The sequence below is a fragment of the Diplotaxodon limnothrissa genome, linkage group LG6 (genome assembly GCF_057381915.1).
Source record: "Diplotaxodon limnothrissa isolate DT_005_m linkage group LG6, D_limnothrissa_male_GT1.1, whole genome shotgun sequence".
Lineage (NCBI taxonomy): Eukaryota > Metazoa > Chordata > Actinopteri > Cichliformes > Cichlidae > Diplotaxodon > Diplotaxodon limnothrissa.
The window spans coordinates 17,662,144-17,685,388 of NC_140601.1; the positions used below are offsets into that span (position 1 = coordinate 17,662,144).

The following is a 23,245-nucleotide window of genomic DNA, read 5'->3' on the forward strand; positions in this document are numbered from 1 at the left end:
TGCGCGTGTGTGCAAGGGGAGGGTGGGGGGGGGTTGGTGTGTGAATATTACTATTCTTTTTTTCGTGCCCTGTAAGTGTGTATTTACATGTGTGTATGGAGTGCGTGTGCGTTTTTTTGTTTTGTTTTTTCCTCCTGGCAAGCATGTGCATAGATGATCTGCTCTTTCGGCGTGGGTATTATGCATTAATGTTATAGGATTATCCTATTTCCACATTTAGATTTTTTTGCACAGAGAAGATACAATGTGAAATGAGGCGTCAGTGCAGCTCGTAGGAATTCTCTGTTTCGATAAGCAACTGTGATAATGCGGGGTGGGGGAGGGGAGCAAAACGTTCTGCATGGTCACCCCGGCCTAAAGTTAGAGACGACATCATTACCACATCAGGGTGGCCGCGTGCTGTATTTGTGGCCTCGTGCTCAACTGAGGTCTCGTCTGTGTTGTTATTTGCTTTGAAGTTGGCATAACAGAGTAAGTAGGTAAGTAACTTTACTTACTTATAGCCCTTTTGCACTTGTACCTACTCAGCTTGACTTGACCCGGTTTTTAAGGGTTTTCGAGTAGGTGGTAGTACCTGCTACCAGGTTCTTTTTTTAGTACCTTCTCGGCGGTTGTTCTGAGGCTAACCGAAAATGTTACATCAACAGGCCACATGGCACTGATTGCCTAGCCAGTGGCGTCATTCCACAAGTCATGACAGCGACTCCTTCACCAAAATTTTTGAAACTCAGCAAGGAGAAAAATGGCTACACAAACAAACAACACTGTGGTCCTCGAGTTTGACAAAAAGAACTAGACCGAGCAGCAGGTAGCTCATCCTCCATTGTTGTGTTGTGTTTGTGTCATGGGACTTACTGTGCTGTATTTGGTACTCGATTGTAATGGAAAACAACCAAATTTGAGTCAGTCGAGTTGAGTAGGTACTAGTGGAAAAGGGCTGTTACTTACTTACGTCATTAATTGCTTGGACGTTGGTGTAAAAAGATAGTAAGTAAAATCAGTCAAGGTGATTTTACTTACTTATTTACATAACTGCTTGGAGGTTGGCATTGTTGGGATCACGACTGTCATTCGATACTGTATTTTTGGGGGAGAGGAAAGCAAAGCAGGGTATTTGAACTTTTTGTCATTCCCAAATCCGAATCCTTTTTCAGTAATTCACAAAGAGGTTGGTGTGTGTGTGGGCCCGGTTCACTCATGAAGGCTAGGATTCTTGTGTTTTGCCATAAACTTTATAATAATTTCTCCTGCGCAGTCATTATCATGCAGTACCCGATTCATCTTTGCCGTGCCCTTACGCTGATCTGTCACTGTTTCTTTATTTTGCTTCTTGTCTTTTTTTTTCTTTTTTCTTTTCAAGAATTCAAAATTTTAAAAAATAAACTGTCTAAAGGTTCATAGGATGAATGGGAAAGTATTTTTGAGATAATTATATTTTGCTGGAAAACAATATTTAAGTACTTTGTCTAAAAACGATATCCTTTTTGTAAAATGAAATGTTATTGCATGCTTTTTGATGAGATGTTTACATTGTATTTAAAAAGAAAAAAAGGGAAACTTGTGCCTTTTTATCTCACCTGATTTACAGTTTTACAGTATATATTGTAAATAATACAGCAAGTCCTTATGTTGAGTGTAGTATAAAACATTTCTACTTTAACCATCTTGTTGGAATATTCGAGAAAAAAAATGACAAAAACAAACAAACAAAAAAAAATTAATGTGTGTTTCCCACTCGCCATGTCCTGTGTGTCGGATCACAGAGGAGAATTTCAAGAAAGGGGTTGGCACCAGGCAAAGGGCCAAACAGAGAAATGAATGTATCATACATCGTGAGAGACTTATGGAACTTACTACCTGAATGTTAGAGAGAGAACATTTATTATCTTCTTATTAAGTAAAATTATTTGATTCTGCATCTTTTTTCTGTTTTTTACTTTTTGCATTGTTGTTCCCCGACTCATAGAGAAAAAACAAACAAACCACGATTTAAAAAAAGGATTTATTTTGTAACGAGATGTATGAAGTGATGGATCCTTGTTGCTGTTGAAATGATTTCCTAATCCGTGGCGGTAATTGTTGATGAGCACCACAATAAAAATCAAGAAGTCACAAACTATTGAAACTGCGGCTATGTGACAGAACATTATTTTTGGCTTTGTGCACACACTGAGAGAAGCTGCGGTTTACCCGACCATCCAGCCAATTTCAATTATGACCCCCCCCCCCCTTTTTTTTTTCTTCTGGACCTTCAAATTAAAAGTATCAAAAAATGCAAAGATGATGTTGTTATCAAGCTCCATCTCCTTTATCGTCCTCCAGATATATGAGCTGGCTATTTTTTAGATAAATACTTTTGGATATAGTTTAGTGGGACACGCACTTGTTCGCTTGCTTGCAGAGAGTTAGATAAGAAGATGAGCGTCACTCCAGTGTTGAAATCAGAAATCTGCTTAGGCTGAACATAAAGACTGGAAACAAGAGGAAATAGCAGGGAATGGTGTCGTTTGAGGCGCCGTCAGGCGGGGCTCAAGACCACAGTGTTTGAATATGAGCCACTGCTGGCATAATAGGAGAGGAGACAGACCTGGCACTCGCACAACGGCAAAGGTCACGGTAGAAGCATCATTTTTAGAGGTAAAACCTTTTTAAAATGTTATTTAGGGGCAGATTCTGCAATTCGTTTTAAATACTTATGGAGGTTTAATGTCCCAGTGAGCATTCAAATTCAAAATAACTGCCCGGATCAACGTGTGGAGGCATTTGTTGAAGGGCTTTGGCGCCATCAGTGGTGGAGTTGCATTGTGGCTGATGTGAGAGTGTCTACAGTCAGTCTGGTAAATTTTGGGGAAATTGAATTCTAAAACAGCCGACTGAGAGCGGTATCAAAACATCTCATCTCCTAACTCTCCGCTAAAAGGGACTGTAAGTGTGTTTCCCCCAAGTGTCGAGGCAATGCTTCGGAGGAGCAAGATTAATGTATTGTTTACTTAATGGTCATCAATCACCGCCCACTGCAAACAATAAAATCAACCCTTACCCCCGTACTTGGGGGAGCGGCTCTATCTTCAAAGCTGTCCTAAATGAACTCCCTCCCTGTCGGCTCGGGATAACTCGGGATATTTGTCTGGTTTTTTTTTTCTTTCTAACTGCAGTGTCACAGTACACTTTGGTGGAGTCACTGTACGTGGAGTCCCATCATCACCATTCTCTGTTCACAATAATGATTCGGGTGTAGAGAGACTAAGCCATATCTCCACAGCCATGGCAGTGCATTTTCTTATAAATATATACAACATTTTTTTTCCTGTTTTTTTAGTTTCTTTCTTTTTCCAATTTGAAAATTGACTTTTTTACTCAGATGCTTTGTATAATAATTCTCAGCAAACATACAGTAGACAACCCTCACTATAAACCAATAAAACATCTTCGAAAGCAGTTACTACTGTATATCTTGATGCAGATATTGCCATACTTGTGTTTGCAAACTATTGCAAGATTCTAATAAAAAAAACATTAAATTGAAGCATTTGTTGTAATTTATGGGTTGTGTGCAACTGTGTGCGTGTGTGTGTTTTAAAGGCGTGTGCGATGAAATCTGTACCAATGAGAAGAAGCTAGAAAACTCGTTTACATCATGGGATGCATATAGCCCACTTTGATCTTAAGTGGGCCGGACCATTGAAATTCACTCTTTCTGTTAATATATAGTTGAACTGAAATTGTAAGTAAATAAATGTGCAACATAACATAAAAAGCTCTGGCTTGTAGTTGCCTGTCCTGTGATTAAACTACATTTTTACTCTGGACCAACAAGAAGAAAAAATGAAAAATGACCAAGGGGAAGATCTTTATTAGGAGGAAAAGGTCTGTGCCGGACCGATTCTGCCCCCCTGGGTCTTGTATTTGATACCCCTGCCCCAAACTATAAGAGTTGATGGATGTATTTGAAACAGCTGCATTTGGTGGGCGGTGATATTAATAAGGTAAAGAAAACAAAACAGAGAGAAGCATCAGCAGGTACGCCATTCACTAGGAGAGGAGATGAAGAGAAACAGAAAGAGGGAAGAGTGAATAATGACAAAAAGGCAGCGGGCAAGCGTGAGCCTTTTACAGTAAAACGACGCCCGTGGAGAAAAATCACCATTAACCTTGTTAAAGGCTGATCTGAAAACACGCCTGCTTTGCCAGACTGTAGAGCAGACAGTATTACTTTTTTTTTTTTTTTTGCTCATTTTCCTCCTTCTCCCTCTCTCTCTCTGTGAATCCACAGCCCTCTCCAAATCTCCCCCAGATTTCCAATTGCTTTCACTTGTAGTCGTGCCAGATAAACAGAATCTATTGGATCAGGCTGATTTCACGGCTGCACCCGCACACATGGCGGCTTCTGTGGCCCACTTTCTCAGCTGAGGAGTCCCCCCCCCCACCCCCTTTCCGCACACACACGAAAACACACTCTTTCCTTTATGTTTGAAATTCACTTTCCTCCAAATTCCCACTCAGTTTTCAGCCCCGGTAATACACCGAGTCTACGAGTGTGAAGCGTGATGGAGACAGGAAAGTATTAAGGCAGTTGTGCCATTTTCTCACGGTTGTAGGTAAACTGCTGCGCTGCTTTGATCTGGGCTGAGTCACGGCACGGTGTGTGTGTGTGTGTGTTTTTTGGGGGCTGAAGGACACTGCGTCATGGGAGGTAGAGGACAGCTGGCACACAGCCGGTGGGGGGCTGGGATGTGAGAAATGAACACATCTATCTGGATTTTTTTACTCACACACATCAAGTAAGTCGACATGGTGACACTGATGTATACATCACCCCAGTCTGATGCACACTAATGAATAATGCATGCACAGGTAGGCTGACCTCAATCTTAAGTGGCAGTGGAGGGCAGCTCAACAAGCCTCAAATATGAAAAGCCCAACGCTGTTCCTATTCAACAATTTCACACAATGACGAGAACTAATAAATGAATGGAGCTTAATTGATTTTGAAACTACTAGAGCCTCAGTGAATCACTGGCTGAGGCAGCAGGGAGCAGAGATGAGCCTAAATACTACTGAGAGAGAGATAGGTAGGCAGATCGTTGCAGCATGGCATGCTTTCTGACTGACAGTCCAAAGAGTGTGAGAGGCAGGCAGGGCGCACGTCTATGATTCAGCAGTATTCTGCTGGAGGGAAGATGATGAAGAGCCATAGGAGTGGGTGGCAGTGGTGGTGGCGGTAGTGGTAGTTGAGGGATTATTGTGCCCATCTCATTAGCTATGCCTCATTTCATAATGTTAATGTTACAGTTGCTTCAGGGGGGCTGGTGGACATGTGTCACCCACTAAAACCACTAAAAACCTTTCTTTAAATGGACAAAGCCTGCATGTGTTTACGCTGCTAAACAGCGCATCAGCCCGTTCACTGGAGGCCTGAGTGTAGCAGGGGGTGCACTGATGGTGATTATGTAACAGAGGCCGAAGCTCTGGGTCTGGAGGCCATTTGGTGTGTTAATTACACAGATGTAGTCTAAGAATTAACATGCGTGAGGCTGAGATGTTAATGGATCAGGGAATGGTGAGGAGGGTGGATTAGTGTGTTTTTCCTCCATAAAAGATTAACATCTATTTTTAATCCCTTTATGGAAAGTTTTTTTGGAAGTAGCTTTTAGTCGGAGGGGCCCAGCACAGGTCAATATAAAGAGGAAGGATTACATTACACCACAGGGTTCAGTGTATGTGAAGTGGCTGCAGGATGAATCCGCATTTCATCATTTTATTCTTAGACTCTGTGGGAAACTGGGAGCCTTTTCAGTGACACAATGGATGAATCAGCAAAAAAAACCACACACGTTCCACATTAATAAAGCTGCACATTTCCCAGACAAAGATCTAAACGGCAAACTTTCGTTATAACTCTCAGTCGGCACAATACGGCCATGAAATGTGTGTCGTTTAATAGGCTGTTGTGAGATTAGTCCAATAATTAAAGAAACTGTTAAAGACCTTAATTTGTAAAAAAAAAAATAAAAATTAAATAAATCATTTATCGTATTTTTTCATGACAAGAATATGCAATGCAGTGAAAGAACAAAAATAGATATCTTTATTTGTTTAACATTGATCAAGAAGTTACCCAAAGGTAAATTTTAAAAAAGAGAGAGAGAAAAGCCAAGAACCTTTACAAACGTCATAAATCATTGTCTTAAATTATTGTAACCTCAGCTGCAAACACAAACAATCAGCTGAACCAAAGCTCTCAGACAAATGAAAGTGTTTCGCTGAACAGCTGAAGGATAAAATATATTATGGTGTGCGCACATGCTAAAACCAAATCTAAATGACAACCTAAAAAAACCCATCCATTACTTAGCGCAGTAAATATACTTGGTTGTAACTCTTTAGGGCTTTGTACACTCGATGGATGCGAAACGGTACAAATATTTCAAAGTACTGCATTTCGTGGTCTCGCTCACAATAAAACACACATTTCCGATAAGTTAATAAAGAACTAATAAAAGTCAAAATTCAGACTTTCTGGGAGTGTCTCATTCCTTTGCTCTGAAGAACCTGAGTAACGTTGAACTCGAAAAACAACAAACCAGACGGAGGATTTGAGAAGAAAAACACTTGGTTTCGATCACCTGCTGAAATCGACTGCGGCTGATTGTCAGGTGTTAGTGTTTAACCCAACAGGTTCCATCGGGTGGCTAAGAGGCGTTTCTGAAAAAGTTCGGCAGCAACGATACGGCACTGTAAATTAAAATGAGAAAAAAAAAGAAGAACAAAACAAAACGTGCAATCAATGCGCCAATTACACAAAATACAATTACATCAGCAGTGTGCCTCCTTTTGCATGTCTAGCTATTCTCAAAAGAACAGAACATCGCAAAAGCGTATAAATGAAAAGTTCGCCCGATCGTTTTCATACATACCCGTACGCATGTTTACACCGGGTGCTTTGACTGTGAAGGCACAAAGGGTATCTCAAACAAATTTGCGTGGATCAATGTCAAGGGCTGTGGCGGGTTGTGAGGGGGTCAATGTTACAGTGGTTTTGAGTGCTGTCATTCTACTTTGTGGTTTCTGAAGATCACCCTTTGACTTTGAGCTCATGGATACCATGTATAACAGGGCAGAGGGCGCTTAGAGAGACGCTTCTCCTCTGGTTCTGCTAAGTTCCTTGGATAGAGGCTACAGCATCTTCATATACAGCAGAGCACTGGAAGTGCAATCCCATTTTGCAATTACAATTGTCAAAAATCAGGTGAACACTTGGCTAAAATGAACAAACACATAAACATGCTTGCAAATGCATTGTAAAGTCTACTTGCCAGCAACAAACAAACAAACAAAAATGCACCAATAACATCATATGGTGTTGTCATTACTGATTGAGAAAATTCAGGGCTTCGATTGAACGAGGCTATCGAGGCACGTGCATCTTCCCATACTTCCCTCGGCGAACGTGATGAAATGTCCATAAATATTTCCTTTTGGTTCTACAGCATCTCCACATAGTTTTCAGGGATGAGGCCCCTCTTCCCCTCCAGCTCCCCCTCCAGCCAGCCCGGCTCCCTCGACTGGGTCACTGCAAGAGAGGACACAGTGTCACTGACGGGGGGGAACAACAGCATGGGAGGGGATGAGGGTGGGAGAGAGACAGAGGACACTGGGCCTCCAGTGAGTACACTGTTAAGAGAGTGTGGAGGGCAGAGGTTTAAAGGAGGATACAGCGATTATTCAGTTACAATAAACTACACTGTGACCCTGTTAGCAGGACAGATATGTCAGAAAGCAAATCCCAGGCTGCAAAAAAGACCATACAAATTTACTTTAAATCCAGTGGTCATTTTGTTTTCTTTCGGCCCTTTCAGTTTAGTCATTTTACTCAAAACTGAAAGAAATAAGAACTTAAAAAACAAAAAAACCTTTCATATGGGTATAGACAAGTTAAGTCATTTCAAAACCTCAAAGCAAAACAGCCCGCTTTTAGAAGGCTTGCTAAATTGAAATAGAAACTAATATCTCACTTTTTCCTGAACAGAATGGGAATTTCAAAGACAATTGTTGCGATCTCTGTGACATCTAGTATCTGACGTCACCTCACCATATACGTTTTATCTGTTGAGTTGTGGTGGCATTAAATGAAGTGCATAATGAGTGGTGTAACAGTTAGTTGTGAAAAGGGAAGCAAATGCAGAGGAGCTTTAAATCTATGTTTGTTAAACCAGCGGTCCCCAATCCCCGGGCCACGGACCGTGAGTCGTTTGGTACTGGGCAGCGAGAGTTGAGGCTCAGGTATGAAATTCATGGTTTTCGGGGTTTTTAGTGTTATTTTTTAATCATTTTTATCGTTAATTTGGTTTCCCTGTGTCTTTTCTCATGTGTTATGAATAAATCTTCTGTTTTTTGGTAACAGTACTGGTTCTATTTTGTTGTATTTATCCGTGACACCTTAAAGGCTGGGCTGTGAAAATATTGTCAGACATGAACCGGTCCGTGGCGCAAAAAAGGTTGGGGACCGATGAGTTGAACGACCAGCAGGGGGCGACAGCTGCGGCTAGAAAAAAAAAAAGCCCAGCTAAATAAAAGTCCATGAAAACATGCCTCTCAGGTCTCTTACTCTGTGACTTGAGTGAGCATTTTCCTGATGAGGTTATGGACCCAATCCCTCATGTCAGCTCTTGTAAAAAACAACATGACATTCATTTTTAAATCATAGCACCACTTCAAACTGAGCGCATTGGAAAAAAGTGACAAGAAATTCAAAATTTTCCAGATGCAGACTTGCTGTGTAACATATACACTTTAAACACCTTGCATTTTTTCCAGAAAATTAGTTTTTAAAAAATGCACCGTGAAAAAAATTAAGCTGACATTAAGTGATGATGAGCTGGTCCTGATGTTTCTGCACAAGAAGAGGAAGAAACTAAGATTCTGGGCTTATTTCTTCATTTTTCAGGAGAAGACACCAGGGAGAGTTGAAGCTGTATGACGGAAGACGAAGCTTGAATGTGTATTATATATATATAAAAGACACACTGAACCTCTAACCAGTTCACAAGTGGTTTCTGGCAGCTGTTTACCAACACTTGATGGAATCAATTGCAAGGAAGGTGTTGCACCAAAAACCTGCTTGTGATCGTGTTAGTCTCTAGCAGATTGTTGCCCTTAGTGTGCTTGGTAGGCTAAGGTAGGTAACTACTAGCAAAGTCGCAGTAAAACTTGGAAAAAGTGCAATACAAACTGGAAACAGAAAATGTTGCCTCCAAAATAGAAGCAGAAAGTAGTTGCAGATAAGCTGGGCATGTTCCATGCAAGCCACCAGCCACCACAGCAATCTGTTAGCAACTAACACAATCGCAAGGAAGTGGAGGCAACACACATTTTCCACTCACAATCGTCGGTTGCCAGATGGTCATGGACTGATCTCTAGATCTGTGTGACTGGGGCCTTGTTTACTTGACCGTACATTGTGACACGTCCAAAATGTCAGATAAGTTAATGTCACGTGTTTAGCAGTCGCGTGACTGAAAAACTACAATAAAACTCATAGGATGAGAACAATTTCAATCGTACTCATGCTTTTAAAATAATGCTAAAATGTGTTCAAAATATGGAAACGTGGAACACAGAGAAAAGTTCTGCAAAAACTTTCTGCTGGAAAGATAAAACAAACTGGACATAACTCCAGTTCTTTTTAGTGTGAATGTAGCCCCCCCCCTTCACCACCACTGACTGCGTGGGTTGGCTAGAGGGGGGTCAAGACTTCAGGCTTTCATTGCCAAAGCCACCCCATGTCTCCGCCCCTGGGACCTGTCTTCCAGTGCAAGGACTGTTGTTAAAGGGCTGTTTGCATCCACTATGTTTTGAACTGTTATATATTGTATAGTATAATGGAACAACAACAAAAAACTTTAGGTCTCTAAGGTGGCTAAGAATCGAAGAGAATAAATTATAAGCAAATAAGAAATGCAGATATGTTCTGCTAATTTTAAGGGTTAGGAAACATCAATATATGTCAACTTTGTCTTCACACATATACACAGACTTGGTAAAGAGTCAGACCTCTTGACCTTCTGCACATCTGCTATGCTCCAGCTGACTTAAGACCACAAATACATTTAGAAATAGAAGTGCAGCAAAATGTCAAGGGTTTTGAAGACACAGCAAGTAGATGTTTAGTTGATTAAAACCTCGGCACGTAACATTTATGTAACAATGTCAGTCGCCTCCTTTGAAGCCAGATTAAGTGCTGAAGGACACACAGATAGTAAACAAAGCTGTACAGAATGTGCCCAAACTTTCTTAACAGGATCACTGGAGATTTATGTTAAAATCCAAAAGAAACAACTTCAACAAGATAGTTATTTAAAACGTGAGAAAAATAAAACAGAGGATGGTTTAATCTGACTTTTAAAATATTATTTTCTTAATACTTATAAATCCACTTTCTAATAAATTAAGTGTTGTTACTGTAATCATGTTTTGAATGGCATGTACTCCTCACACCAACACTAAAATACAGTTGCACCCATTTCAAACAGTGCAAAAATGTAAAGCTACGTGATCACAACAACCAATAAATTCTTAGGTCATATCAAAAGCATCTCCACAAGCAGGTTTGCTTGTACATAATTCAGTATATACACTTTATACTATCTGTGTCTCATAAAGGAGGGTTCTCACAAAAATATAAAAAATAGGGACTCGAAAAATCCTCATTTCCTCTATGAGTGATTAAAGCTCAGTTGAGCTTCGACTCAGAGACACCACAGACCAAATCTGTGTCTCATGCGCAGCCCTCCCTGTTCTCCCCCCTCCTTGTCTCATCTCTCCGTTCAATTGAAGATCAGATTGGCTGTTCGGTTTTCCTCCAAATCCAATATGCCAGGGCTGGTTCTGAGTGAGCGACTGGTGTAGGCGATAACACTTACCACCGTTGAATATGTCGCCGACGTGGAAGGAGAGCTCAGAGTCGTGCTCAGCCTCACATGGGTACACTGCCCTGGCTTTCCTGCTGGTGACACTGAAAAATGAAGGCAATCAGTGAGCTGGCGGAGCTTTGGGAAGGATTACCGCACAGTTCAATCTGGGCCCGGGGCCTGCTTGTTCATTCACTCACTAGCCTGAAACAGCAGAAATGGGCCAGGTTGGAAAATAAGAAAAAAAGTACTGAGAGAGGAGCTGGGCCACTACACAGCCTTGTCTTGCCCTATCTCTAGTCTAGACAGTCCAAGGAGCGAGTCAAAACACAGCTACAAGCACATGTGCGTGTGTGTGTGCTCAGACACAATGGGATGCAGCACTGTTTGCAGCAGATTTTGTACAGCCAAAAAGGAAAGCACACATCAGGTCTGCGCAGCAGACAACCATCTATGGTGAGATAATTAAAAAGTAGCAGGGGGATTCTAAAGTAGGTTTGCACACAAACACAGGTAGAAAAGAAATCTCCCTCCGCAGCGCTTCGGCTTTTAAATTCCCATTTGTGAGCTCAGAAGCTGCATTTTAAATCAGCCCGATGTAAAAGAGCGCCGTCAAAGAAACCATATTCATCGCACCGCAAAGGTTAGTAAAAAGACGTATTTATGCCATTCGGTTGGCAAAAACATAAAAACCGTCTCCACAGAAAGCTTGTTTTGCCCACCATTGCAAAGTGTTATCTCGAACGCCAGCAACATTACCATGTAGAAATTGTGCCTTCAACGCACGATGCCCTGATAAATATTTCATATTCTTTCTGCAGAGAGGCAACAATGTAGGATGAGAAAGGAGAAAGAAGATATACAAACTGAAAAAAGTTTGTGGTCACAGAGTTGTCAATACAACAATGCTCAGCCAAGTTCCTGAATTCAGAAGAATTTTGGAAGAATGCACTCATGTGGAACCGCATTTGGAAAAACGAAGACTTTTATTTCGATGAAAACAACATTGATGGATTGCCCATAGAATTACCACGCTGTTTGCATACTCCTCAGCAACATCTGAAGGCACCGAGAATGAACTGAGCATTTATTTGGAGGCAGGCAGGGCAATTGATCAGTGCAATGGGCTGACTGCGTGCACAGTCCCATCCACTTCTCTCAAGGTACCATTTGAGGCTTGACAAAGGAGAAGGTTGCTGCTATGGCCAATGCTTGTGTGGCATTCAATTCATCAAAGGTAACCAAATCACACAAAGAGTGAACAACATTAAAAAGAAAAAGAAGGAAAATATTGATGTGAAAAGCTGCGCTGATGCTAGACGATTGAGACACGCAAGATAAGAGCAGCGAGTTAGTAACGGAGGAAGTGATTTAAAACAGGAAAAGAGAGCGAAAGAATTTTTCCGCATGACATTCAAACATGATGCGAGCGTGATAGTGAACAATTCAGACAAAACAGCACGGAAGAGAGGCCAACTGCAATTACGAAATTAGAGAAGAAACTAGCAAAGAGCCCTGTCTTACCTTTCCTCTTGCCTTTCTTTGTCAGAAGTAGCTTTGGTAGCAGCAGTTTGACGCTCTCCTGACGATCCAGGAGCAGAGCAGGAGGCTGCTGCTGTGGCAGATCTGCAAATAAAACAGAGCAGCTTAGTCACCACAGATTCCATAGTGTCGTCTGCTGACTGAAATTATGGTCAGCATTATGTAATCCATCGGTTTCCCGCTTTGGATTTTTGGATTTTTAGCCGCTGACGACTTGTTTTTTGAACACTATGAGAAAGGGGCGTCTCTGACTGGAATATTGCACAATTTATAGTTTATTTAATTCTTAATTCAACCATAAAGAACAAAACGAAACATTTAGACTTAGAATTTGCGTTTAGTGAGGTCATAAATCAAAAGAGAAGTAGGCTCATGTAACCACAGGCTTCTGTACAATCACTTGGTTTTGCAACTAGAAGAGTCACCCCCTGCTGGCCATCAAAAAGAATGCAGATTAAGGCTAAGGACATCTTATACATACAGTAATGTTGGCATACTACACTATAGCACGGAGTCACATTTCCATGAAAACAACACGATACCAGCATTAATGTTCTTGTTCACGCAGCATTATAATATAAATGCAATTGAAATATATGAACTCAAAGGTTTATTTACTCAAATGTGATTTTTTTGTGAGGAAAATGTGCTTGGTGTAAACTAAACATATACCGATCAATTTTATTTTATTTCACCAGATTCCATTAAATATAACATTTAGATATACAATATAGCAAAATCAGAAGGAAAACTTTAATTAGTTAACGTCACCATCTTGAGCTGATTTTTGTGTGTGTACCCCGTGAAGAGGTTCTCAAGCCATTATGCGTTTCTTTTCTTGGTAAAACCTGTACCTACAGTAGTGAGCGCAGGTTCTGCACAGTCACACGTTGACTGTAGTTTTATCTGTTGCAGTAGTAGCTGTGCTTTACACTCGTTGTCAGGGCCAACAAGTCTATGGCCGACCTGAAGGACTGAGGTAGGGGTCCTGATAAAGGGAGAGTGCAGCAGAGGAGAGCAGGAGTCTCAGCCAGGCATCCCTCTGTGCTCCATGCCTGCCCCAGGGCCAGTGCTAATACAGCACATAATGAGCAAATTGCTCCTAGCTGCCGCTCCCATAGAGACGTTAATAAAGGCAATTAGAGGGAGCAGCTGGGGAGGGGCTGGAGGTTGAGAGGATGTTGTGAATAGTGGTTACGTTGGCACTAGTAGACGTGGGGGGAGAGATAGCCTTAAGGGAGAACATGGCTGGGGATGTTATGTGGACATAGGTGGAGGTGAACACAGCGCTGTGCTCACGTTTTCGTCCCACGCCACCCCCTCGCCTCCCGTAGTTGCTTTCTTCCCTCATTTCTTCCGCTGCTTCTCTCAGTGCTCTTGTCCATCCCCAGCGGTGGCTGTTCTGTTTGGGCCTGGCCTGACTGTGGGTGATTTATAGCTCTGCAGCAGTGTGGGGCCACTGTGGTGCTCAGCTGCTCCACATCAGCATGGGGGACAGTGCGCTGCAGTGCAGCAAATCCACTCATTAACCTGGTCCCAGGCACAACCACTGTCCGCCTGGGTCGAAGCCAAAAGAGAGGAGAGCCGAGGAGCGCCAACACTTGACCCACCAGCAGGTGAACTCACTCACATACACGCCATATCCAAAATTAGATGATATTGAAAGGAGAAAATGTCAACATCCACATATTTCAGAAAAGTTAAATGATCTGTCTGACTGTTTCTCACAGCTGGGAAGAGGATTATGCAGCTCTGTGAAGATCTTTAAAATAAACAGATATCTAAATAATAATAACAGAATAAACAGTTAGGGAAATCAGGGAACGCCACATGGTTGCCCTAGAAACTTGTTAAATACATCAGAGGTAAATGGATTTATCCAAAAATTGCTTTCACAATTACAGCTAAGCCAAAGCGAGGGAAATCGTTTACCGTTTCTCTTCAGCAAAAATAGCATCGAGCATGAATTGCTCTTCGTTGTTTTTTACCCGTCACAGGCCTAGCTAAGCCTTTTCTGTAAAGATGATTAAATACAGTAAATAGGGACTTGAAAATGCAGTGCATGAAAGGCCTGGATGAAAATCCCCTTTCAGATGCCGGTAATATTTATCACAAGAGTTTTCTTTAAGAGTATTAAGTTGTGAGGATGTGTATGTATATTATATTGAGCAGAGGGCATATTGTAAAAACTAAAGGGCATCATTATATCAAACTCAAACAATATTGCAAACACGGAATTTCAAAGTGAACAGCACCTGGAGGTCTTCTGGTTTATCGTTATAAACATTGGGGTTATCACACGTTATCACGCATTGCACAGCAGAGGGCTGCTGCTTCTCATTACTGCAGGAATTTCAGCCTGGAGGATCCAAGCCTTGTTGATCCTGGCGTGGAGCTAACATGGGGATGAGCGGGGCTATCGACCGTCTTTCTACCAAAGGACGAAAGGCAGCGGTGGGATTTAGTACTGTTTCTAGTAGAAAGTGGGATCAGACCTATAGCCGAGCTGCTCGCCCAGCAATCTCCAGTTTGGGTGGGCAGGAAATAAGCTCTGATCCACCATTTTATGATCCACAGCTGTCTGCCAGTGGGAGGCTTGGAGGGCTGGAGGTGGGGCAGCAGCACAGAGATAGAAGGAGGCCAAAAAAACAAAACAAAAAAAAAGGCCAGAAAATGTAACCTCATTGGGCAGCACTTCGGGCAACTGAGCCGCTGGGAGAAGCTGTGAGTGAATTCAGGGAGAAGAGGAGAAATGAGGCAAGACATGGAAGTAGACAGAGAAGATAAATCGTGCAAATACCCACAAAGAGTTACTGTATGATACAGTGAGTCAGGATGCATTTTTTTTGTATGACCATGCAGATTTTTGCCATTCTGCAGGACAGAGACTAAAATATGTTGCTTTCCAGGTGCGCCTTTGAGCACGCCAGAGAGCAGATAACACATTTCTGAGAGTGGCTGGAAGTAATGCAGCAATTGCCATCCCTACTGCTCTTTTTGGCTACGACTCACGCCGAATCCCTGGGTTCCACGCCAGAGAGCTGCTGTGCTAACAGGTCTCTACCATCTCACATGCTAAGATTTATGAGCGAACAAAGCCAGGGCGACACCCTGTGACATATGGCGCAAGTCTTCATAAAGGGACAGGGGCTGCGGCTATAAGGGTAAACAAGATGAATATCTCCCCAATGTCAATACGATTTACACGGCCAACGCACGGCCACCTGTCTCCCAAACAAATAAGAGCCGAGATTTACGACCTCCTCCTGGTTGCTCCTTCCGTCCTCCAATATGATGCCACATATGTGGGAAAGCACAAAAAAATAAATAAATAAAATACCCACAGGGGAAAAAAATAGAGTTGGTTACATAAGGGCTATAGAGCCTTGTCCGTCTAATCCTGCAACTTAGAAAAAAAACTAAACATGCCTACACTCACAGGCGGGCAGGCACCCACAGAGGTCACAGAGAGAAGAATCACATTGTCCTCTGTCAAGGTGTGAGGAGGATTTGTTTTTATTTTACAACTCTTTTCAGCTGATGGAAAAGGAGAGAGGGACAGTGAATGAGGGAAAAAAAGACAAGTCTATTCCAAGGTGACTGTGTAGACATGACACAGCAGAGAGTCTAACATCTGCAGCATAACCCAATAATTCATCTCTCACATCAGCATTCAAGACAAGTCATAGGCTGAAAACAACAAAAAGGACCAAGGACTTAGCAGTGAGGACAGAAAGGAGAAGCCAGCGAGGGAGAGAGAGGGAGAGAGGCATGGCAATGCATTCCAGCTATTAATGCATTTCCCATCTAGTACAAAAGAGTAATAGCAAGAACAATGGGGCTGACACTCCAATAATTAATTCCACTTTACCTTGAATAATCTGTTATTTAATTAAACTCAAAAATGGCAACTGCGTAATGTGCATTACAGGTTAGCAAACGCGTGATTCACACGAGAACTGAGATGCTCGTTTTCCACGATTCACAATGTTCAAAAATAGGTAAGTGTGCATTATTAATAATGATTGTTTTATCTTGCCAAGTATGCTTTTTGCCCAGAGTTGTAAAGAGGGAGCTGAGATGCAGCTGCTAAGTGCAGAAAAGTGCAACTGCTTCCCATGATGAATGAAACCCAAAGTGTTTACATGAATTTCCTTTTTAATAATGTCCACAGGAAGAAGTTGCTGGACGAGGGGAGCATCGAATCCCCGATGGTCTGATTAAACTACACCGGTTTGAACTGGAAGACAAAAAACCTAAAATCCAATTGATTTAATGGAAGATTTCTGCTCCAAAAACACTAACAAGAGACTAAAAAGAATATGAATATACATAAGAACAGGTTCTCACAGAATCACAGTAACCACGTCAATACAAAATGCAAGTGAATAAAAAGCCTACAATTAAAATAATGTCCTTCTCTCTTATTTGGAGTTTGCCTTTTCCTCTGAATCATCCCCTACACTTCTGAGAAGTTCAACGATTCATATGTTAAATGAATCAATACATTAAGTGAGAGGAAATTGGCCCAAAGACTGATTACCAGACTAACAGCTGTGCTTTGGAAGCAAAGACCAGTTAATTAGAAAACACTCTAATCAAACATTAGTTATTAAAAACAGAGTTTACCTTTGAGAATGGGATAACTTGATGTGAAGCACTACTAATTTGAAATCATTTTCATTTGTGGCCTGATAGCTGAAGATCTCACCTCACAAACATGCATTCTGAGCGCCCGCATGCGACATATCGATTTGAGACTTAGTGAAGAACTCACCCGGAGTTGCTGCCTGAGGAGAGGCTGGCATTAAGAGGGGCGTGGTCACTCTTCTCCATATTCACCTCTGAGGCCGAGGCTGATGATGACTGCGATGACACAGATTCATTGCTGCCCATTGATGTCTCATCTGGAGCTGGGCTGGAACTGTCTCCCACTGTTGACACTGGGATAAACAATTAACATGTGTTTGTTTGAGTTAATTACATCTTTTTAAATAATTTTAGTCAATGGTAAAAGGTTCAGTCTGCTCAAGCTCGCCGACGATAAAACAGATGAATAATTTATCAACACATGAAAACAATCCTGCATCAACAAGGGACTTTGTAAATCAAACTGCTGTCAAAGCAGGCGAGACTTACAACCAAGTTTGTGTTGTTCGTTACACTTGTGAAGTCATAGACAGGAACCTAAGAAACAGCTGGGAGAGCCGAGCTCTTGTTTTTCACTTTTACTGTGACGTAAAGATTGTGCTTTTAGGAGATGAGGGAGGCACAAAAGGATAAATGTAAAAAAACAAAAAAAACAAAACCACAAAATACAACATTTATCTCTCCCCCGATAAATACATCAATTATGAAAATGTCTAAGAACTGGCTTTGTGTACAGTACAGTGATAAACTCTTGAGCCACCCTCATTTCTTTATATTTTGCTAATAAAATAGGAAATGTGTGCAGTGATTTATTGAAACATGTGCAAACATACATGGAAGTACAATATATAGGCCAAAAACAGAGTTTGTACATTTCTAATGAACTTGAAAGTCAATATTTGTTATGAACACAGCCTGATCTTTCTTAGGCAGCTGCTTCAGGAATAGTTCTCCAGGCTTCTTGAAGGACATTCAAAGCTCTTCTTTGGATGTTGGCTGCTGGCACTATTCTCTCAAGATGATCCCACACTGCGTCAATAATATTGAGGCCCGAGCTCTGGGGAGGCCAATCGATGACCAACAGTGTTACACTGTGAGTTTTTCTATCCAAGTATGCTTTTACTGCGCCGGCAGTCTGTTTGGGATCATTGTCATGGTGAAAAATGAAGCAGTTGTTGTTACAACTTGCTTCTTATACGCAGCACTAGATGTGAGCAGAATATTGTTGCTAGCCTACTGTTCAAGTCTTTTGTTTAGAGGTGGAAACCCACCAAAAGAAAGTTTGCATTTTTTTGTAAAGTGCTCTAAGAAAAAGATCACATCTGATGAAATAAATATTAAAAAAGCAAAACACACCCAACAGTAATAAACTGGCAGCTAAATCTTTAGCACCTTTTACATTTTAATTAAATCAGTAACAAACATGCAAGTGATCTGTAATCATCTTGAGAATAAGAGCCTTGTAAACCACAGTTGTTGGAAAGCTTCCTGACACAAATACTCTGATTAAAGCACCTCTCTACGCATAGCGTGCCGTCACATCTGCGAGGATATCAGACACCCAGCACGGCACGTAGAATCATAAGAAGAGTCACACGCATACATAAACACTGCTCTCTCTTACCCACTTCAGCATTCTTAAATTGCTTTTACTCTTATTATGTGGGACCCATATAAAAGACACAAAGGTTAAAAAAGGATTATGCCTTTCATCCCTGATATTAAAATACCCCACAGTAAAAGCTAGCACAAGGGAGACAAAGAGAGGCAATCTGGTAAGCAGATTTAGACTCCTTTGGTATTGTGTGTGTGTGTGTGTGTGTGTGTGGGGGGGGGTGGATTTAACTGGCTGTGGATCAGAAACTGCTAGAGTTAGAGTGTTTGGGTCAGTGGGTCAGGTGACCAGCTCTCCTGATGTACCAGAGTGGGACTCTCTTATGCTGCAGTCTCCCAGTCAATCTTTAGAGAAAGTAAATTTTTAAGTAAACAAAAACACAGAAAAGACCCAGATGCAAATCCCTTCAAACAGTATTAGAGAAAGAAGGTGATTAAGTTTAGTGTGTCATCTGTAGACACTGTTATTCTGCATAGCACTCATAAGGGAACAGACAGAGTGAGTGATTTAGAGCTCAGCAGGGATCAGCGGTAAATACACTTAGTTGCCAGTTTATTTGTTACACCCACCTCAAACTAATGGATACTAATATTGTTGCCTGAATGCATCCGACAGTGATAATGTTTAGTTTTTGTTTAAACCGCCCATTAGAAAGATGCTGATTCGACTTCATGATAATTCTGGATATTTTGACTTTGTGTTTCTGTTCAACAACACTGTATTACATAAAGCCTAACCTCCTTGGTGCACCTCACAACCTGGCAACACTCTATTATGATAATTAATGCACAAAATATGTTAGAGTATGAGTGTACAAATTAGCACTAAAATAAATTAGCACTAAAGTTTTCCCTTTTCAGGTTCTTTAAGACAATACATGTTGGATTTTAAATTGCCCCTCAACAGAATCTCAACTGGCAGCTTCCTTGTGTAGACCTAGAACCAGCGTAGACCCCCCTTTTCCTTCAGAACTGTCTTAATTTTTTGCTGCATAGATTCAACAAAGTGCTGAAAACATTCCTCAGGGGTTTTGGTCCATATTGACATGATAGCGTCACAAATTTGCAGAAAATTCTTTTGGCTGCAAATTGGCGGCTCTATTGAACTGAGATCTAGTGACTGTAGAGTAGAGCAGGGCAATATGACCAAAAATATTTATCACGATATACATTTGAAAATTTGCAATAACGATATAACTGACAATATAATTAACACTAGACAAAATACTTTACAACTCCACACCTTTGTTAGTGCAAAAAAACCCCCCCAAACATCAATATATTTTCACTTAAACAAGCAGCTGTTTTTTTATGTGCATTAAAGTTATCTAAAAATGTAACAGTGCAAATTCCTTGCTGACAGTTTAACCAAAAGGCATTTCCAGTGGAAATTGGCCGACATATCCTCAGCATAACCATGCATAATATCCACAAAACTTAAAAAGAGGTTATACACACACAATACGGTAATATTATGTTGAAGTACGTATCACTCCGCGAGGCGTCTGCCTACGATAGCCGTAATGCTCCAACAATCCATCAAGCGGTGCGGCTTTGTAGCTTAGCAAAGTCGTACTCAAACATTTGATAGATTTTCGAGCGCCGTGTACGACATAAAATCGTTTCGAGGTCAGTAAACACAACCGGAATTCATACATAAGGCACACGGGATTATAAGGGGCACTGTCTATTTTCAGAAAAATCAAAGGATTGATTTTAAGTGTGCCGTGTTTTCCAAAAAAACACGGTAATAACGACGGCCCGCTAGCATGCTCTACCAAAAATAGTGCTTTGTTGTGTATCTGACGGACGAAAGCTAAACCAGTTCCACGCCACTGAAGTTGCCTCATTTTTACAAACCAATTCTGGTTCATCCGTTTCATTCAACGATCCGCTTTCGACCTTCTCATTTTCCGTCATGTGCGTATGAAAACAAAGGCACTGCGCATGCGCGTTTTACCCATAATCTATCGCGATATTTCATTTTCTTATCGTTGCCCAACATTATACCGGTATTACCGTGAACGGTATGATATGGCCCAGCCCTACTGTAGAGGCCATTTGGGTACAGTGAACTCATCGTCATGTAAAAGAAATCAGTTTGAGACGATTTGAGCTTTGTGGCGTGGTGCGTTATCCTCCTGGAAGCAGCCATCAGAAGATGGGCATGCTGTGGTCATAAAGGCATAGACACAGTCAGCAGCCATACTAAGCTAAACAGTGGCTTTTTGAATGATGGTCAGTTGGTACTAGTTGGCCCAAAATGTGTCAAGAAAATATTTTCTGCACCACTGCACTACTACCAGTTCGAACCACTGATACAAGCCAGGCCAGCTCTATGCTTTCATGTTGTTTGCACTAAATTCTGGCCCTGTTATCTGAATACTGCAACAGAAATCGAGACTCATCAGACCAGGCAAAGTCTATATAGTTTTCCATTTTGGTCCAGCAGCAGCCTTGGTTTCCTGTTCGTAGCTTAGGACCGACATCCAGCGTGGTCTTTTGCTGCTGCAGGCCATCTGCTTCATGACTTACTGAGTTGTGCATTCCGAGATGCTCTTCTGCGTACCTTGGTTGTAACCAGTAGTTACTGTTGCCTTCCTCTCAGCTTGAAACAGTATGGCTATTCTCCATTGACATCAACAATACATTTTTACCCTCACTGTATAGTTTCTTTCTTGTTTCATCTCTGTAATCTCTAGAGATGACTGTGTGGGGAAAATCCCAGTAGATCAGCAGTTTCTGAAATACTTTGCTATATTCTATAGACCAGCCTGTCTGGCACCGACAACCGTGCGACGATCAAAGTTATCGGTTTGAGCTTCAGCAGGTCATCTTCACCATATCTACATGCCTAAATGTATTGAGTTGCTGTGTGGTGTATCCACATATCCGCACATGGAAATGGAAGTAAAATAATATTTTCCAACATAACAGATTTATGTTCAGTTCATTTGCACTTACTAAAAGTCTCAGGGCAGGTATTACTCACTTGTTGCCACTTAAGACCTCTTGGGCCCTACAAATGAATAAATGCTAAGTGAGATGCTTGCTGAATCACTATAGTGCTTTACAGCTAAAGTGAGGAGCATTTGAACTTCTAGAGCAAAAAAATAAATAAATTCCTAAACACATTCACAACACCTTTTATTTAACACACCGAGAAATGTGAAAATATACAGGTACAAACTTGTACATCTCTTACCATTCTGAATGTCAAGGGCTTGCGGATTGTAGACAGCCAAAGGCCGATTCTGTCGACTCATTTTCTTGGACTGCCTCGTGGGAGCACAGAGCACTGGGGCAGCAGGTGAGAGAGGGCATGACTCGGGAGCATCTGTAAAGATCTGAATACACATGTGAATAAGTCTGTAGCAAAACACAGCATACACAATGCAGATACTCCTAGACTGTTGAGCTGCAGCATGTCCTCAACTGAACCAATGTGTTTTGAAAAACTCACACTCTTTATGTAGTTGTGGATGGAAAAAGATATTTGCAGCAGCAGCAAGTTCTCCTAGGAAAAGTTGAGCTGCTCATTGATTGGACCCTAAAAACTGCATGTGAACAGATTCGTGTGTGTGTGTGTGCGCATGTGTGTGTGTGTGTGTGTGTGTGTGTGTGTGGCCAAAAAATTAAAAAATAACTAAATAAATAAATAATCACTTCCCCATCTAGAAATCCAGGGCTAAGTTAAGGTGACGTTTTTCCTCCGAAAAAAATTGACCCAAAGTCAAATAAACAAGGTTTGGACTTGAGGAGGACTGGCCAACTGGCAAAGCCTGTTTACACCGGGCCCGTGTTTACATATAAACTTCAGATGTGGAGTTAAAAGAGAATAGGGCTGCAGAGAAGAGGAAGTCTCAGCAGAGCCTCAGAAAGGATCACAGATGAGGAGAGGAGGGAGGTAGGGAAGGGAGAGGAGAGAGAGAGAAAGTGAGCGAGAGTGTGAACGGAGAGGCAGATAGAGGAGGGGGAGGGGGGGTGGGGGCATGAGAGATAAAGTTTGTAGGAGAGAGGCAGATAGAAAAAGTGAGAAATCTGATATGGCTGAGAGTTTGTGCTGCCTCTCTCTTCCCCTCTCGCCTCTCTCTGCAGATGGAGGTGAATGTAAAGCAGAGTCTACTGTTGGTATCTGGGGGTATCAACAGTCTGGAGTGGGACTCAGCTGTGAGGGAAGTTAATGCCCGTCTGTCTGTCTGCTCAACTTTTCCCCTGCTCAAACATGCTGTACTTTCTAAAATGCTCTTGCTGCATTCTAACACTACATCTTTTATCACCCGGCCAGTGCTGGATACCTCTAGGTAGTCTAAGGACACTAGCGGTGCGCGCGGGGCTGGCTGGTGTTGTTTTTGCTGGTGTTGTTTTTTCTGTATTTTCTCACACCCCGTTTTAGATTTGTGAGTTTGGGTGGAGACATTATTCGCAACACGCCTCTTCTTCATTTTAATGAAGCTTGGAAGGAAAATAAACACGACGAGCTCCCGGTTTCATCTGATTCTATGCAGCGAGTGCAGCTCTGCTCCAAA

The 23,245-nt window shown here is 41.7% G+C and overlaps 1 protein-coding gene across 2 annotated transcripts in view; it reads right to left on the reverse strand.

Moving 5' to 3' along the window:
- Nucleotides 1-6,179: 6,179 nt before the first annotated feature.
- The window catches only part of arhgap10 (Rho GTPase activating protein 10), a 52,612-nt gene continuing 35,546 nt past the window's right edge, over nt 6,180-23,245 (reverse strand). The window contains exons 19-23 of one of the 2 annotated variants that reach the window (XM_085356884.1): nt 21,922-22,063; nt 17,230-17,395; nt 12,435-12,536; nt 10,923-11,014; nt 6,180-7,573 (exon numbers count right to left, since the gene is read on the reverse strand). In XM_085356884.1, coding sequence (XP_085213010.1) covers nt 7,485-7,573; nt 10,923-11,014; nt 12,435-12,536; nt 17,230-17,395; nt 21,922-22,063 — 591 coding nt within the window. In that variant the 3' untranslated portion in view covers nt 6,180-7,484. The remainder of the gene's footprint in view (nt 7,574-10,922; nt 11,015-12,434; nt 12,537-17,229; nt 17,396-21,921; nt 22,064-23,245) is intronic. The other variant, XM_085356885.1, reaches the window with a different exon arrangement.